The following is a 17,558-nucleotide window of genomic DNA, read 5'->3' as shown; positions in this document are numbered from 1 at the left end:
TCTGTCACTTCTCCAACCCTAATACACACACAGAAGCAGATTCTGCAGCGTACAAAATCTCCTCCAGCATTCCCACCATCATCACATTCATCGTGCTGTACAAACACTCCCTCACAGAGAGGACAAAACACACTGTACTTGTTATTCTGACCTTAAAACATACACAACACGCTGCCTTTGGGAACACAGTTTGTATACATTAAATCTCACCCTAAAAATAGTGTTTCGTTGAACCTTTGTCATTTATACAGATGACTTGTTCTCGCAGTGCTGAGGTGTGCACTAAACTAAATTCACCAGTCGCGCTATTTAAAGCTGCTGTATTTTTAGTTCACTGGCTTTTTTTTTTTTCTTCTAGCACTTTTGCATTGCAAGTGAAATATTTATAAGTGGCCCAACCTCTAAGCTAAGACCTCTCAACAACCTTGCACATGAGAAAAAAAAGAAAAGTAAAAAAAAGCTCCACTTCCAGCCGGAGATCAAAGTCACCGAAGTGCAAGCTCTCGTTCAGCCAAACAATGTCCACACCATTGGCATCAGAGGACCGTAACTGGGTTGTACATCCTGTGATGGAGAGTCGTAGGGACGGAGATATAACATTCTCAGACAGTAATAGCCAAGGGGAGAGAGCTGTGATCCACAAAGAGTTGGATGGGAGGATGTTTCTCTCTCTGTGTGTGATTGTCTTCAAATCTGACACACTTCAGCCTAAGGCGACGGTTCTTAACTGGTTTGGCTTCAAGCCCCGGTTTTACATTGGACATTGAGTGATGGTGACCCAACACGGTAACAAAACTGCTTAACAAAAAAAAATGAAGTGCTGTTCAAAAACAAGTTACCTTTAATAGTTGGCTGGAACTAGTGGTAGTTCACTATTAGCTAATCTTTAACTACTTTTAAATACTTCCCCAAGAACTACAGTGTATACAGATTCATAATAATACGTATAATGTAGGGCTGCACGTTCTCAAGTTTTTCATTAACCGTTAACCGAGGCCCTTAGCGGTTAATACTCGGTTAACCATAGAGTGCCATAGTAACCATAACCATAGTAATTTCCGGACATTGGCCGAAAAAAAAAAAGGAATGTCCGACAAAATGTAATCTCTCCGGTCAAATTGTCCTATTAAAACTGCCTAATAATGCCGCCCATTAACACAATCTGAATTTGAGAATAAGCCTAAAATGTATAAGGCAAAAGGTAACAAGCAGACTCCGCGGCCGCCTCGCTAAGGCTATGACTATGACTATGTTTGACACGTACAATATTTGAAAAGCGATAATTATTTATTTATTTATTTAAATTACATTTATATCTGAATTTATGTCAACCTATAGACTTTCAAATATCAAAATGTCATGAATTAATATGTATTTTTGTACAAAATGACATATAAACATATTTTCCTATTATACTTTGCCTGGAAACGCTTCCAACAAGGCGTCGGTTCTATTTCTAGCATGCACGCGTCGAGCCGCGCGTCTCACGCAGGCAGTCGGCAAGCTCTAACCTGTTAACATGGGAACCGAATTAAAAACAGACACGCTACGCAGCTGAGATGCTTTCGCCACGCATCCAGTGTGTCCTGACCGGCCTAATGATGCCCGGGTGTTGGCTGTTGAGATTACAACAACGAGGTTGTACTTGAAGTATATCTAAGCACTGTATTGCAATACTTGCATTTTGCCCCGTCACTCGTATTAGCCCGCTTCATATTAGAAAAATGACTTCTTCTTGTGGACATTACAAATGTCTGGGAGCGCTCTGGCGGTCTCTGGTGGTGCAAAAATGTATTACAACTAAATTCAATGCACGCCATTGACGTCACTTAACCGAGCAAAATGTTTCACTCGGTTACACAATTTTTAACGGTTAATCGGTTAACCGGTTAACCATGGACACCCCTAGTATAATGTGTTCCTGTAGCTCAAGTGGTAGAGCATTGGATTAACAAGCGCAATATTGGGTGTTGGAATCCTGGGGAATGCATGATAGGAGAAAATTGTTAGCCTGAATGCAATGAAAGCGTCTGCTAAATGCACAAATTAAAATTTAATAATGCATAATGTATAAATATATTCTTAAGTGGATGTCATGTTAACCACTAGTAATAACTCAAGTATTACCAATTTCTACAGGAGTTACTTATTTTTGGTCTCAACGTCTATGACTCTGATCAATGCTCCTCAAGGTCTGATGCTAGTAAACTTATCAAACTTGTGCCACCTTTTAGAGCAGCGGAAGTTGATGCTTATTTTGTAGCTTTGGAGCATTTAGCATGCAAGTTAAAATGGCCTAAAGACATGGGCTTTATTATTGCAGTGCAGTCTTATTGTTAAGGCACTGTTTGCTAGTCTCTTGACTATGACGTGTTGAAGTCCACAGTCTTACGTGCGTACGAGGTGACCCCTGAGGCTTACCAACAAAAATTAAGTTTGCGTTCAAAAACAGTCAAACAGACGCACAAGGAGTTTGCAAGAGATCAAATAACACTTTTTGAGAAGTGGTGTATTTCCAACAAGATTGAACGTTTTGAGCAACTTCGAGAGTTGCTCTTGCTGGAAGACTTTAAAAAAATTGCATACCAGAAAGTTTGTAGTCCATCTGAATGAACAAAAAGTCACTTCGCTGGCAAACTCGGCAGTTTCGATTGATGGGTTTGTCCTGACTCGCCAAAATGCTTTTGGTTTCGATCATCGAGATCCTTATCTCTACCCTGCCTCCTGCCAGTGCTGTGGTTTCACACTTGACTAAACGTGCCACTTACTCAGATACCACCTTTATATGTACAGTGTCTGCCTCAGATGACTGATGTTGAAGTGGCAGCTTTTCAACCTTTTATTCTCTCTGGTTTTGCATCTCAGTCTAACTTGAGACCCGTTTCGATTTTAAGAGATACAGGATCTGCTCAATCATTTACTGTATATTGAGCAGTATCCTGCCATTCTTGCCAACTCCTGTGCTAGCACTGATGTGTTGTTGCACAGCATTAAGATGGCATGGTTAAATGTTTGTAGAGACGTTTTCTGCTAATGTGAACCTGCAGAGAAACATCCTTGTGACCTTTGTGGCATCTCTGCTCCTCATTGCATTTCGCCATTTAAATCTTCATCACTGAACCATATCAATTTGCAAGTGTCAATAATTAACTTTTACTATATTTATTGGGCAGTGCAACATTTTTAGACTTAGGGGTTTCAATGCAAATTTGTTTGTTTACATCTGGTGGATTGTAAACTTTAATGGTTAGGGCTGTCACATCCCAGGACGTAATGTTTGTGTGTTATGTTTGGGGAAGGTAATAAGTACTAATAGTATTATAACTACTTCTGTTACCTCTTTGTTCTTACTTAAAATAAAGGTCTACTTTGTTTTATTTTGGTTAATTAAGTGTCTTGGTTAGATTGGATGAAACTGGAGATTGGATGTCCTCCTTGTTTCTCACAAATAATTGAACTTTGTGTTCACCCGTTCCTTATACCAATAGACTAGGAACGTACGACTGGACACACTGCCCTTGATATTCTCTCTCTTAAAGGAGCAGTAAGGGATTTCTAAGCAAAACAGCTGAAAGGCACTTCTAGCCAATCACCAGTAAGGGGCGTGTCCACTGGGGCGTGTCCACTCGTGATAGGGGAGGTGCCTGTGTTGCATTGTAGGTTTGTTAATTTGGAACAAAGTTAAGCAAAAGACATAAAATGTTCAGTTAATGATTTTAACAGCATTTGCACTTAACACTTAAACTAAAATTAGCTGAATAATGACACAATTGTCATCTGTGGAGCTGTTTTACAGCTGAATCGTGAATTATGAATTTTGCAGCATCAACACTGATTTGAATTAACATTAAATTGACTCGAGCTAAATGACGATTCTGTAGCCTTCTGTAGAGCTGCTTATAGCTGAATGTAATAATCGATCAACTATAGTATTGAACTGGAATGAACCAACACTGAACTGCCTTGAGCGAAATTATGTATGTCAAAGAATTTCAATATGTTTTCATCGATTCTGATATTTTCCTGTTTATGTGAAGCTGCTTTGAAGCAATCTGTAGCCTATTGTATAAAGAACTATACAGTATAAATAAAAGTGACTTGACTATTAAAAAGCTACACTACTGTTTAAAAGATTTCTGAAAGAAGTCTCTAATGCTCATATATATATATATATATATATATATATATATATATATATATATATATATATATATATATATTATTTTTTATTTTTTTAGCATGCTTTGGTTAAAAAAAAAGTACCGTTTCTTGATAAATGTATTGCAACCTTGCTGAATAAAAGTATTAATTTCATTTAAAAAATTGAAATATTTGAAAAGCAGATTTTTATGCTGTTTAAATATCAGTATGTAGCATTTTGCTTGGTGTATATAGAAACAGATGCTTGACACAAATCATAAATAGAAGTAATATGTTATTTGTACTAAAGGTAAACTATCTGAGCAATGGTGGGCAGAGTAAATGAAAACAGTCTTCACCAGAAAGGATCATTATTCACACTGAGTGTAAACAGACACTGCCCTACTATTTGCATTAGCATCATTTTCCCCTTCGGCCTGCAATTCAATCAGAACACACCTATGACCCATTTTTGATTCCCAACCCACTGACTAAGAACAATGGATGATAAAGGATGTTAAAATGAACATCTTTAGCCACCTGAGTTTGTGTTTGCAGTGTTTAATGATTGTTATAATGAGCTCAAAATGCAAATAAAGCCAAGCATCGGCGTAACTAGAGAAAGACATAGAGAGAGAGAGAGATCTTCCTGGAGGACTGTTTTCCTTTCAGACAGCCTCATTCCCCTGCCGTTAAGAGGCTGAATAAAGTGATTGTTTCATGAAACACACCTGCTCAAGGGCTTTGAAGCAAGATAAAGGGATTTCCCATAATGACACCATCTAAAATAAAAAGACTCTGGAGTACTGGAGTCACCGTGTGCTCAGATATGACTCTTTTTATGCTCTGCTGTAGCTGAAAGATGATTTCCATTGTGCAAATCTATCTTCCTCCATCTAAATGTGACATTTAATCTCACTGGGACGAAGTGAACTGTGTGTTTTTGCCACATTGATGTAAACAAAGAGTAGAAAAAAGGACGTGAACTGTGTGCACGTGCATTGGCTGCATTGCCTGTAAAACATTGAATCATTCCGTATTCTTGCAGGGAAACACAAAGTCTGAGGTTTGTTTCTCTCAGACTGGTTTTGCTGCATGCTCTGCTGAGCAGAGAGATGTTATGTTGGCAGGTGTGTGGAGCTCAGCACAGCAGCATCGGCTGGCATCTTTTCCTCCCCATCACAGCCATTGTGCTCTTTGTCAATCACTTGTGTGCTGCTTTGAGCAATTACCAGTTTATTCCACCCTGGACGCACCTCACATATTTTGTGTAAACATTGTTCAGAAATTATTTGATCTGAAGATGGAAGTTGGAATTGTGCGACTATAAAAAATGACTTGGTTTGTTCAAAGATGCAACCTTGAGAAGGTAAAACCTTTTACAGATTATACTGGTCACATAAAATATACCCGGGATCAGATGTTAGTGGCACTATGTCTCTCCATTTAGCTTTCTTTTTATCTTATCTTTTTATTACTCTTGTAAAAAAAAAAAATAAAAAAAAAAATACAAAATTCACTAAAATCGTATACGGTTACATATTGTCCAATCAATATAATATTATTATATAGAGATACATTGTGTTATAATTACTAAAACTGATTTTATTGTAAACATTTATATTACAATAATATATATATATAAAATATGTTTACAATAAAATCTGTATCTTTTTTTATTTCATGGACATTGTAAATGTCTTTATTTTATCAAAGAAATGGCTACACCTAGTGGCAAAATATAGTTAAAACACCAACGGCTGGTTAACAATCAGAATTATGCCATCTGGTGCATATCAGGAAATAATACAAATTAAAATCTGTATAGCAGCATATAGGAAGCCAGTCATGTTTTAAAAGCCACTGTTGTTGTTCTAATTTATTTTATTTTTTATGTGGGACTTTTAACCAAACTTGTGCTTTTTCAGTATTTAGTCAGATTTTTTAATTCTGTCAATAGCAGTAGTCCACAAAAGGAATTCCAACTTTTTTGAGAGCACTCAGGAAATGCTGTAGATGTGCCATGTAGTTACTTTATCTATTATAATAAATGAAAGCATTTTAATTATATTGTAGCATCAAGATTATGCAATAAGAGAATATATATATATATATATATACCAATTTTATCACTTTATTGATTAATTATACGTATTGCTCACTGTTCGTTAATGCATTTACCAACTTAAACAAAAGCGTATTATAAAATGTTACAAAGTAAAAGTAATGCTCAGTTTCAGGTTCAGTGGGAGGCTGTTATGTAGTAAACTGTTTTATTTTCTCACAGGCTCTGTGTTTAATAGTCTGAAGTTCTACATTTGCATGAATTATAATAAAAATAAAAACAAATGGTCGACCTCCCTAGTCGTAGTCACTGAGGATCAAAGCTTTCCACTCAATGGCCTGAACAGACAGAAAAACTTGGCACAAAGATCTTTCAAACTTCAACCAAGGAGTGAAACTGCCCTCTCGGGCCAAAACTCAAGAGAGATCTGTTATCAAACTAATGTTGCAGCTTGTTTTAAAAACAAAGAACCAGAAGTGGACTGTGAAATGACTGCTAATTGTAACATGGTCATTCAGTAACGAGAAACACTTAGTCAGCGCCAGAAAACGCCACAGTTAAGTGAGCAAAAGAAGCTAATCATGTAATGCTTTCTCCTCTTTAATCTCTAATCTCTTAGCATACACCATTTCACACCGGTGGAGTTAAACTTGGAGGGTAAGGACAATTAATAAAGGGTCTGGTTGATGTAGAGCTCGGCATTCACCATCAGTTAAAGCTCAACATCAGATCACAATACAAAGGTTTCAGAAGTGTAGACCAGACGGAGAAGACCTATCATGCTGAGACACGGTTGGTGTCTGGAAAATAAGCAGTTGTGTTCAATTCCCTCCAGCTCAGTGACCGTGACTGAAAGGGGCTATAATATCAGGCTATTTTTACTGTCTAGATACCCCATGAATATCTAATTACACCAGCAGAAGATTACTGATTATTTAATGGAAAGTCAGCTGTAAAACAAAGCCAATTAATCTGTCATAAATCACATCTGAAAAGCATCAGGTCGACACATTCCTCTGTTGCACGATTTACGAACTGAAATACTTAGTGCGTCATGTAATGACAGCGTTTAATTAACTTTTCTGGGACCACCGGCATGAAAAGAGCTGCACAGGTCAGCCGACATTTCCACTGATTATGAGCATGAACGCTTAAAAGCCTCTTTTCAGCAGCTCAATTTAAAAAGCATTAGCAATCCTGTGGATTTAAGGCTGAGCTGATCTCCATCTCCAAATTTTCACTAAAACACTAACACAGTAATATGTATATGGGAAATGGGTAACACTTTATTTTAAGGACCAGTTTTCACTCTTAGCTATGCATATTACCAGCATGTGGGTTGTTTACTAGTGCTTATTAACACATGACCATATTTTAGGTCCCTCACCCAATCCTAAACTTAATAACTACCTTACTATTAATAAGCAAAAATCATTTCTATTAAAGTTTACTGAGGCAAAGACCAGTTAATAGAGAGAATTGGTGCTTCAAGTGTGACCATATATTAGGTTGCTTTTTCTTTACATAAACACATTCGAAATTAGGATTTTTCATACAAATATACTTTGTTTATGTGGGACAATAATTAATGTACTTTGACATTTTCTTTAATGTGACTCAAAATCACATAAGAGCAATATTTTAATGCAAAATATTGGGTGATATAATATCCTACAGTGCCCTGGAAGTTAAGAGAAGACTTACAAGAATTGAATTACATTTTGTGACACTTATGTAAAAAAAAAAAAAAAAAACTGCAAATCTACATTTCATTTATTCTTTGCGGCTTCCAAAGTAGATTACACTCTTACAAATGAAGATTCTTTTTTGGAATCTTTGGTTCTGTGAAGAATCTTTAACATCCATGGAACTTTAACATGGTATAAAAGGGTCTTTCCATGTTATTTACACCAAGAAAAAGGTTCTTTTATTAAACTGTTCACTGGAAGGTTCTTTGGTGAACCCAGAATGCTTCTATTTCATCAGAAAACCTCTTTTAGGATCCTTAATTTTTAAGAGTGTAAAGTAACATTTAACAATGATAATTAAAGTAATCCTAAGCATACATACAATTGTATAATGTCAGTATGTCCAGCAGATAAGCCAGAAGTGTTTCCAGGAATAGATAGATATCCTCTAGACTGGCTCCACAGAGAAGCCGTCTTTGGAGAGAGGACACACTCTGTAAGCCATCGGTGTGGAGTATATTCCTGGAGGTGCAAAGGGCAGCATGTGTCTGCTGAAGTGGAAAGACTGTCCGCACAAGAGAGCTGCTGTCTGGGTCTGCGTACAGAGTGGAAACGGCAGACTGAGGCCGGGATGTAAGATGAGTTTGCTGGTCATTTTGATCCTCTCCAGCTCTGCCTCCTGCAGCCGCTTGGCCTTCGCTCTTCGGTTCTGGAACCAGATCTTCACCTGGGTCTCGGTCAGGCTGAGAGAGCTGGAGAATTCGCCGCGTTCGGCGATAGACAGGTATTGCTTCTGACGAAACTTCCTCTCAAGGGCCAAGAGTTGAGCTGTGGTGAAAGGGGTTCGGGGTTTACGGTTCGTCTTGTGCTTTCGGAGAGTGCATGTCGCGGGACTCTGCGCTCCTGTAAAATTAGTTCATAAATTAGCTCGTAAACTACTTACTCGGTAATAAACAGCTCGGGCTGATGACTAATTTGTTTTAACACTGGAAAAACTCAAAGTACACACACCAGGTCATATCTGCTCTTTTTGTCTTGATTAAGCTGTGTTTATCACTTGGATTACGATTTTATGTAATGACTAATCATTTAAAAAAAATTGATAATGATAGAATAGTAACACATAATACACTGCCCTCCAAAAATGTGTATGTATATATATATACACCGTTTACATATATATATAGTATACAGGTGCATCTAAAAAAATTAGAATATCATAGAAAAGGTCTTTATTTTTTGTTTCTTAAAGTTTCTTTAATTCTAGATTCATTGCACACAAACTGAAATTTTTCAACTTTCATTGCTGAAAGGGCTGGCTGTTCACAGAGTGCTGTATCAAAATATATTCATAGAAAGTTGACTGGAAGAAAAAAGTGTGTTCTGCTGGTGTTGCTGAATTGTGTTTTATCAAGTCCAGAGTCAATGCAGCCATCTACCAGGAGATCATGCAGCACATTATGCTTCCATCTGCTGACAAGCTTTATGGAGATGCTGGTTTAATTTTGCAGCAGGACTTTAGCACCTGCCCACAGTGGCAAAACCACTTCAAGGGGGTTTGCTGACCGTGATATTACTATGTGTGTTTGGCCAGCCAACTCACCTGACCTGAACTCCACAGGGACTCTACGGGGTATTGTGAAGAGGAAGATCAGTAACATCTGACAAACAATACAGAGGAGCTGAAGGACGCTATCAAAGCAACCTGGGCTTCAGTAACACCTCAGCAGTGCCACAGACTGATCGCCTTCATACCACACCTCACTGAAGCAGTAATTCATGCAAAAAGAGCCCCAATCAAGTATTGAGTGCATAATTAAACCTTTTTGATTGATCTTTGAAAAAAATGTTTTTTTCCTTAAGCTGTAAGTTGTGACCATCAGAATTAAAACAAAAAATCTTGAAATATTTGAGTTTGTGTGCAATGAATCTAGAATAAAGCATTTTTTCTTTTTCTTTTTTTAAATAAAATAACAAAAAATAAAAGCCCTTTTCCATTATATTCAAAATTTTTAGATGCACCTGTGTATATATGTCTCTCTCTCTCTCTCTCTCTCTCTCTCTCTCTCTCTCTCTCTCTCTCTCTATATATATATATAGATCAAGTCTTTATTGTTTTTAATTAATTTGTAGACTTCATATGCTAAAAGTTCATATCAGATTTTTTCTTATATGAGCATTTTTAATCATGCTTCTGTTCAGTAATTTCACTTTAATGGCAAAGAAAAGATTAGTCAGTTACTGAATACCTTTTTTTCCTTCATAGGAGCCTGATAAAATGCTAATTTAAAAGAAAAATCTTCATATATACAATTTAAAATAAAGTCCCCTGGTTATTCTCTTGGAACCACTCACTAAAAATGAAACTGACACCAATTGGTTGCAAGTGTCTCAGAAAAGTTCGTTTTGAGGAAGTCACTCACAGGCTGTTGTTTACAAATGCCACGTTATTTAATAACTAATGCTGTAGCAACCATTGAAACTTTAGTAATTTAGTATCCAAATAGTATCTTACGTGGTGATAATCTGGGTTTATTGATCCAGGAAGAGTCCTCTTTGACAGATTGACAGCGTTTGGGGAAATCCACCGACTCTGGATAGATCAGTGATCGATCGTCCGGATTTATAAAGCAGGGCTTCGGACTCGGTTCGTGTGAAGATGATTCACTCCGTCCTTTCTTCGACACAAGGGCTTCGACGCTGAACGACAGACTTTGCGCCTGGAGTGAACGCTCCGACGGAGATGACCGTGAACCCTGATCATCACCTTCTTCATCGGAGGAAGTTTTACCTTTATAATTAGCTGAAATCATTCCGGGAAAATAAATAAATTACTAACTACAACAAAATTCCACATGGAAATTGAGAAAGAAGCTGAAGTCGCGCTTGCTCTTGCTTAACTTTTACATGACTACTAACTTAACAATAACTTGACAAACGTTACAAGACCATCCAAAGTTTGAACCAATCATCTTTCACTCAGAGGCTGCGTCTCAAATCCTAGAGATCCGCCTACGACCTGCAGTGAAGCTCCTGAGCCCTTAAATGATCCACTTCACGGATTAACAGGTTATATTTAGAGCACAATGTGGTGTTTAGTGGGGAAATATATATGCTAAAATTAGTTTTCCTTCAAATTGCTCTCACATCAGTAATTTGTTCATTTTAAGATGCACAATCAAGCTAAAATATAGCCACTTCGCCACATTGTGTTTACAATAACCATTTAAAAACAATCTTATAGGCTGAGAACACACTTGACTCGATCCAAAGTTGCCTAGTAGTGTTTTAGAAAAAAATACATATGCAGCAAATAGCAAAAAAATTTAATATGATCACATTTGTGACATGCATTTGGAAGGGAATAAAGGTTTCAGGCTATTGTGTGAATTATAGTAATTTTATTGTTGTCGCTATTAACACCTTGTAATTAGGCTCCTGGAATCCGGTTCTTTTTTACCAGGATTTAACGTAATACCAGAAAATTGCTACCTTCTCAAGGTGCATGGCGCCCACTTATATAGCCCCTGTCTGTCAATTTAAAGGCTGTGAACTCTACTCGTCACAGTTCACGAGTAATATACCATGAAATGCACTGAAATGAAAAAGGTTTGTTAGAAAAACAAATGTGCAACTCTCTTTGCACAATTCAGGCTCCTTGGTGAGATTTATCAGAGGAAGCTTAACATGCAACTCCTTTTTCCCACTGCAGGATTTGCATTGCACTGTGGTAATTATTTGATTTCTAGAGAATGCAGAAGTACAAGTCAGTCCTGTCAAAACTAACACTTAAGTGTCTCCACCAAGTCTGGGCTCCTGCGCCATTATTACAGCTCTCCAGAGGAGTCATACTCTGTAATCGTGACAGGTTTAATTCTGTGGCAAAGGCATTGGCTTATGGCTTCATTAAGCTTTGTGAATAACTGTTCTCACATCACTTGCGTTCTACGCTTAAATCATTTTAGCATTCACCTTTACATATTCCCCTCAGTAATAGCAGTGGGTGCACTCCTGAGGTTAAAGGTGGCGTCTTTAAATCATTTAGATTGATAAACTAGAGCATCAAGTTGAAGATAAAGATGTCAGGGAGAGCAGCGTATTGTGCTCACAAAAGAGAAAACATCAGGAAGTTCACTTCAGTCAATACAGACACATAATATGCAATACAAACTATGTACAGGGTCAACACTGGAGGGAGGTTTTAACAGATAATCCTTGACAAGGATTTGGCTGCTGTGGCCTGTGGCGCTCTAGACAAGGAATGATTGCTACAGAGAGCATGGGAAGGAAAGCTGTTCAGATATCAGATTACTATATTTTCATTCAAGTGGAAGACCTAATTATGTAAAGATACATTTTCTGTAAAAAAAGAAAGAAATGCAAAATTTGACACATTGGCATTGCTGTGTTTTTAATTCGGAAGCAATACTCACAGAGTTTGTTTTAATTATTTTTGTGTAAAAACATGATAGAGGATAAAAGCTTGACACAAACTATACAGTTAGCATGCCAAATAAATGTTAAACATCAAGTTTAAATGTCTACTGATCGGTTCTTTCTAACAGCATGCTTTACAGTGCATTTGCTTTTTTAATTGTTTGACCCAAATTGCTTTTGAGGGCAAGCAAAACCATAAACAAACTCAAACAGCTATTTCAGTCTGAGGATGGGAAAATGAGGAGAAATGAAGAGTAACAAAGCTCTGTATTATTTTAGAGAATTCATGGGATAATGTAGTGTACTAAAACCACTTTAGCCTTAATTTTCTGTTGCTTGCTTTGGCTCGTAATTCAAAACGGATATGAATCTGGTCCAAGATAAAAACATCATTTGATCTGCAATTGCATCATTTTGAGGACTACATAGTTTAGATGGATTAAGAAAACGTCGTACCTCTTAAGGTAGACAGCAAAAAAAAAAAAAAAAAAAAAAAAAATATATATATATATATATATATATATATATATATATATATTATTTTTATTTTTATTTTTTTTTCCAAAATAGCCCCCCAAAAAATTGGCCAAAATATATTTGTGTAAATATATTTTCTAGCAATGTATTATTTATATATATTTTTTGACATTTTTTGTATATTTTTGCAAATATATATTAAAAATAAAATACATTTTGAAAGATATGTTGGTATATGAGGGTTTTAAAAAATATTTCAAAAATACAATTCATTGAGCTGCACTGTTTACAAAATATATTTGGTTTATATGTAAACAGTTTTTTTTTTGTCCTAGTTTGAATAGTGTGTGAATTAAGAAACAATAAATTTTATAAATGAGCATAAACACAAAAGTAATCCTGTTAGTTGTACTGATTAACCATTTAAGGCTAATTTTATACTAGACTGCTGAATTCAAAATGCTTGGGAACATAATTTGCAGTTCAGCAAATTTGTGTTTAACCACCACAAGCCATTTCTTAGAAAGAGTGCAATTTCTTAAAATAAATAGATCCTAAAAAAGCAAGAAGCCAAGAAATTCATTATTCCATGCCATTATTCAGTTTGAAATTCTGTAAATATACAAAATTAAATATTTTAATTTGGACCTCATGACAATTTCGCCGTTCATTGCCTTTAAACAGCTCATTTCTCTTGATTAAGAAATGTAAGCAGACCATTATGCACAATTCGTGTCCCTAGAGGCGAAGTATTTGATGCACTCCTAGGGCTGAACTGCATGCACTTACGGGAACATTCAGTTCATAAATGCAGCACAATATCAAACTTGACCCCATTTTTCAGATTACGTAAAAATACACCAGATGAGGCTCTTCACATGGATAGGAAGAATGCCGTTCAGCACAACTGCACCCAGATAGTTTTTGTTTGATAGACCCCATGCAATGAAATATGCAGTGCCAGTCAAAGAAGGAAGCCAATACTGTGATTGAACTTGGAAGTAGCTCTCTTACTAAATGAAACATGCACAGTGAGCCTAATGTTTCTGGACTGCCTGTCTGTGTCCCTCTTGGCTTTATGGATCCAGCTTCTTATTACACCCTCATCAGCGCTTGCACAATGTAAAGCGCTTAAAGGCTTCTTCCTGACACCGTTCAATTTCCTCATGGCAATATGCAATTATACCTGTGCGCTGGCAGTTAAGATGACAAAACCATTTCTGGGAAAAGTAAGATTCCTGAGAATCAATTTCAGGTGTGGCTTCTAAGCATCACATTTTGAGGATTTTTTTATGGATTTGAGGTATTGATTGTGTAATCTAGTCTAGATTATCTAACATGTTTTTCAGGTGGTGTTGAACTTGTGCAATATTTTTACAGGTCTGTACATTTTCAGCAGTCAGTTATCGGTTATATTAACGGTGTTACAGAAGCAACTACAAAGTGCCTATGCTTTCACAATAACTCCTCTCCCATGTGCCTCAAACAGAGAGCTTTTTAGCCTCAGAACTAATTCCAGCTGTTCAAGAGCTGATATTTCATTAATTATGGATGCTGTCGTTAAAAGGAAATAAGCTGTGAGGGAAAAGATGTGCAAATGTAACCAGTGGCATAAGGTGTTTGTGTGTGTGGAAGCATAAAACTGAGTCACTGTCATTGTCTTTGTGCTGCTTTGTGTGCGTCAAACCACATCAAGCCAGTGCAAAGTTGAGAGCGGAAAACAGAGAACCGAGGAGATTACATCTGTTTACTGGAGCTAAATATGATATAATGTGTCATGTGACAGAATATATTAAATCTGAATGGCAAAGATGAAGTGGAAAGAATGATGCATAGCTTGACGGTGATGACAGGAGAAAATAAAATTCAACCAACTAATATGAAAAACTGTATTGTATTAAAGTTCAATGAGCTCTTTGAAGCTAAATTCAAAGGAAACATAAAGCAGGGCTGGTCACAAAAGGTATATCTAATGCACAAGCAATACACTCATTGATTTATGACAGAGTAGGTCGAATAAATAAAATAGACACTGAGAGAAAACAGAAAAAGTGCTGGTAAATTTCTGCCAGTATATTATCTATTAAGTTCACGGATGTTTCATTTAACCCTAAAACACGACATGATTCAAAATCACCTACAGAAAATTCCTCCACATTAACTCTTAAAAATAAAGGTGCTTGAAAGGTTCTTTACAAGCGATGCCATAGAACCATTTTTGTCAAAGGCTCTGTAAAGAACCATCTCTTTCTTACCTTTCAGAATCTGAAGAATCCTCTTTCGCCACGAAGAATCTTTTTTCAAACAGAAAGGTTCTTCAGATGTTAAAGGTTCTTTATGGAACCATTAAGACAAAAAGGTTCTTCTATGGCATCGTGAAGCACCTTTAATTTAAAGAGTGATGCTATTTTTACAGACTTTTCTTAAGAGTGGACATATCCACTACACGTGTGCATTAAAAAGAGTTGTATGTGTCTGGAAATTGTGTACCGTATTTTTCAGACTATAAGTCGCATCAGTCCAACAATACGTCATGATAAGGAAAAAAAAACATACGTTGCACTGGACTATAAATCGCATTTATTTAGAAACCAAGAGAAAACATTACAGTCTCCAGCTGCTAGAGGGCGCTCTATGTCTTCAGTGTAGACTACAGGAGAACTGAGCAGCATAGAGCGCCCTCTCGCGGCTGGAGATGGTAATGTTTTCTCTTGGTTCATGTCTCTCAGTTCATTTCTCTTGGTTCATGTCAAATTAATTTTGATAAATAAGTCGCACCTGACTGTAAGTTGCAGGACCAGCCAAACTATGAAAAAAAGTGCGACTTATAGCCTGGAAAATATGGTACATTGATGTGTTGTGGTCTAATATTGCTGTCTTATCCTGTTCAAGATAATTTGTGTTTTCCCTGTACATCATTATAAAAATAAAAAAATGACATTAGGCAACCCCTGCTTGTGGCTAAGGACTCGTAAAAGTGCAAAAGAAAAGGTGTGGCTCCATTTGTTTAACGTGTTTCAACACATGAACCTAAATGAGCCTGGTGGTGAAAATAATTACAGCTTAATTGAGTGTTGGAATCCGTATCAAATGTGCAAGGCACAACTGCAGCTCACTGTTCTGGGCTTTCCACTTTGTTAGACGTTTGTTTAACAGTTTATGGCAGTTTGATTCAGTTTTTACATGCTCATATGCTTATTCATTTTTGAGATACTTAATTACAAGAACCAAACACTATATAATCTTTCATGAAATACATGTTTAGCTGGTTACTGTCAGATCTAAACATCCCCAAGCAACTATTCCTTTTCTTACTCTAGTTCTATAATTTACTCTGATCTACAACAAACATTTACAGAAGTTGCATTTAACCTGGATTTAATCTTAGAGACCTACCCACTGCCATTTAGCCGATGCTTGAGGAAAACACATAATCATCACCGGCGCCCAGGAGAGGAAACTATAAGCATGGCCTGGGTTTATCGGTTCATTATAAAGACATGACTTGACAGAATGATTAATCTATCTAAATTTAAAAGTCTGAGATCATGTTCTCAACAATAGCTTTTGTATTTGATGATTTCTGCCACGAAACCACAACCTGCGTAAGCAAGATGTTGAGCTCCTTTGACACTGGGAATGTAATGCAGTTTTGTTGTGGGCAAAACATTTACCGTCAGCTTAAGTCTGCTTTTTGAAACATCTAGTAGCAGTTAAAATAGAATAGAGTAGAACAGAGATAAGATACATGTAATCAGTGATGAAAGATTTAATAAACATTTCTGTCACTTGACGTACAATAACAAACCTTTCTCTAATACCTTTTGTGGTTGTTTTTTTTAATCAGTTAAATAAATAAATAAATATAATCAGCGATGTTAATTCAGTGTTTCTTTTTTCATTAATAACAACCTGACATGCAATAAAAAAATACAATCTGTCACTAGAAAGCTTAAATAGTACAACTACAGCTGACAATGGAACAAAACTATGTGAAGAGAAACAGTTTTAACGATGGAAGAAGTCCTATAAAATGAACACATTTAGAAGGTCATTCTCCTTATAAATTAAAAAAAAAGTAATAACAAAAACAGCAACTAATACATACAGTATAATTTAAATGGAAAGTGTGGAAGTAAGAGCCCTAAGACTCGTTATATATTTGTTCTTAATTTTGGTAATGTCACCATCTAGTGGTCATCTGTAAGTCATGCTCATGTCCTCCGTAAATGTGTAATTTTTTAAAGCCCTAAGAATTTAGATTTTAGATTCTAATAGTAACATATATGGAGGTATATAATAAACAGCATTGTGACATCTGAACATTCCTCTTGAAAATCTGCTGAATGTAGTACCACCTGAAACTGAAATGAAAATTTTGCATTATAAAGACACGTTTTCCCATAACAGTAAAACGTATGTCCTTATTATTATCCCTGTAATGTTCTTCACACAGCTCTTTCTCATACATAATTTCAGTCTGTTCCTAACACCATAATAATGCGGCTTAAAAAGACTTGTAGACTAGTCACAGTATGTGCACAGAGTCATATAGACTACTTTTATGGCTATTTTAAAGTTTTTTTTTTCTTTTTTCGAAGATTCTTTAAAAATTCTCTTTTTGTGTTCCATGAAAAAAAAAATAATAATAATATTGGTGTAAAACAGAGGTGTCCAAACCTTCAACTTTAATTGAATGAACCAAAAGTAATCAAGGGCCCACTAGAAACTTAAATTTGTTGGAGCAGGTT

General features: G+C 36.4%; 1 protein-coding gene across 1 annotated transcript; it reads right to left on the bottom strand.

Annotated features, from left to right (window-relative positions):
* Positions 1-7,295: 7,295 nt before the first annotated feature.
* On the bottom strand, positions 7,296-11,113 carry LOC113114296 (homeobox protein MSH-A-like). Its single transcript, XM_026281195.1, has 2 exons — positions 10,409-11,113; positions 7,296-8,796 (listed from the first exon to the last, which is right to left on the bottom strand). The coding sequence occupies exons 1-2, from the start codon at positions 10,704-10,706 to the stop codon at positions 8,342-8,344; spliced, it is 753 nt and encodes a 250-aa protein (XP_026136980.1). The 5' UTR covers positions 10,707-11,113; the 3' UTR covers positions 7,296-8,341.
* Positions 11,114-17,558: the final 6,445 nt, after the last annotated feature.

Source organism: Carassius auratus, chromosome 14 (genome assembly GCF_003368295.1).
Source record: "Carassius auratus strain Wakin chromosome 14, ASM336829v1, whole genome shotgun sequence".
NCBI lineage: Eukaryota > Metazoa > Chordata > Actinopteri > Cypriniformes > Cyprinidae > Carassius > Carassius auratus.
This window is presented reverse-complemented; position numbering and strand designations above follow the sequence as displayed.

Excerpts from the sequence above, each read along its gene's own strand:
- LOC113114296 (XM_026281195.1), bottom strand. The coding sequence starts at position 10,706 with ATGATTTCAGCTAATTATAAAGGTAAAACTTCCTCCGATGAAGAAGGT. Across the intron at positions 8,797-10,408 it reads TAAACCCAGATTATCACCAC|GAGCGCAGAGTCCCGCGACA; the intron begins GTAAGATACTAT and ends CTAATTTTACAG.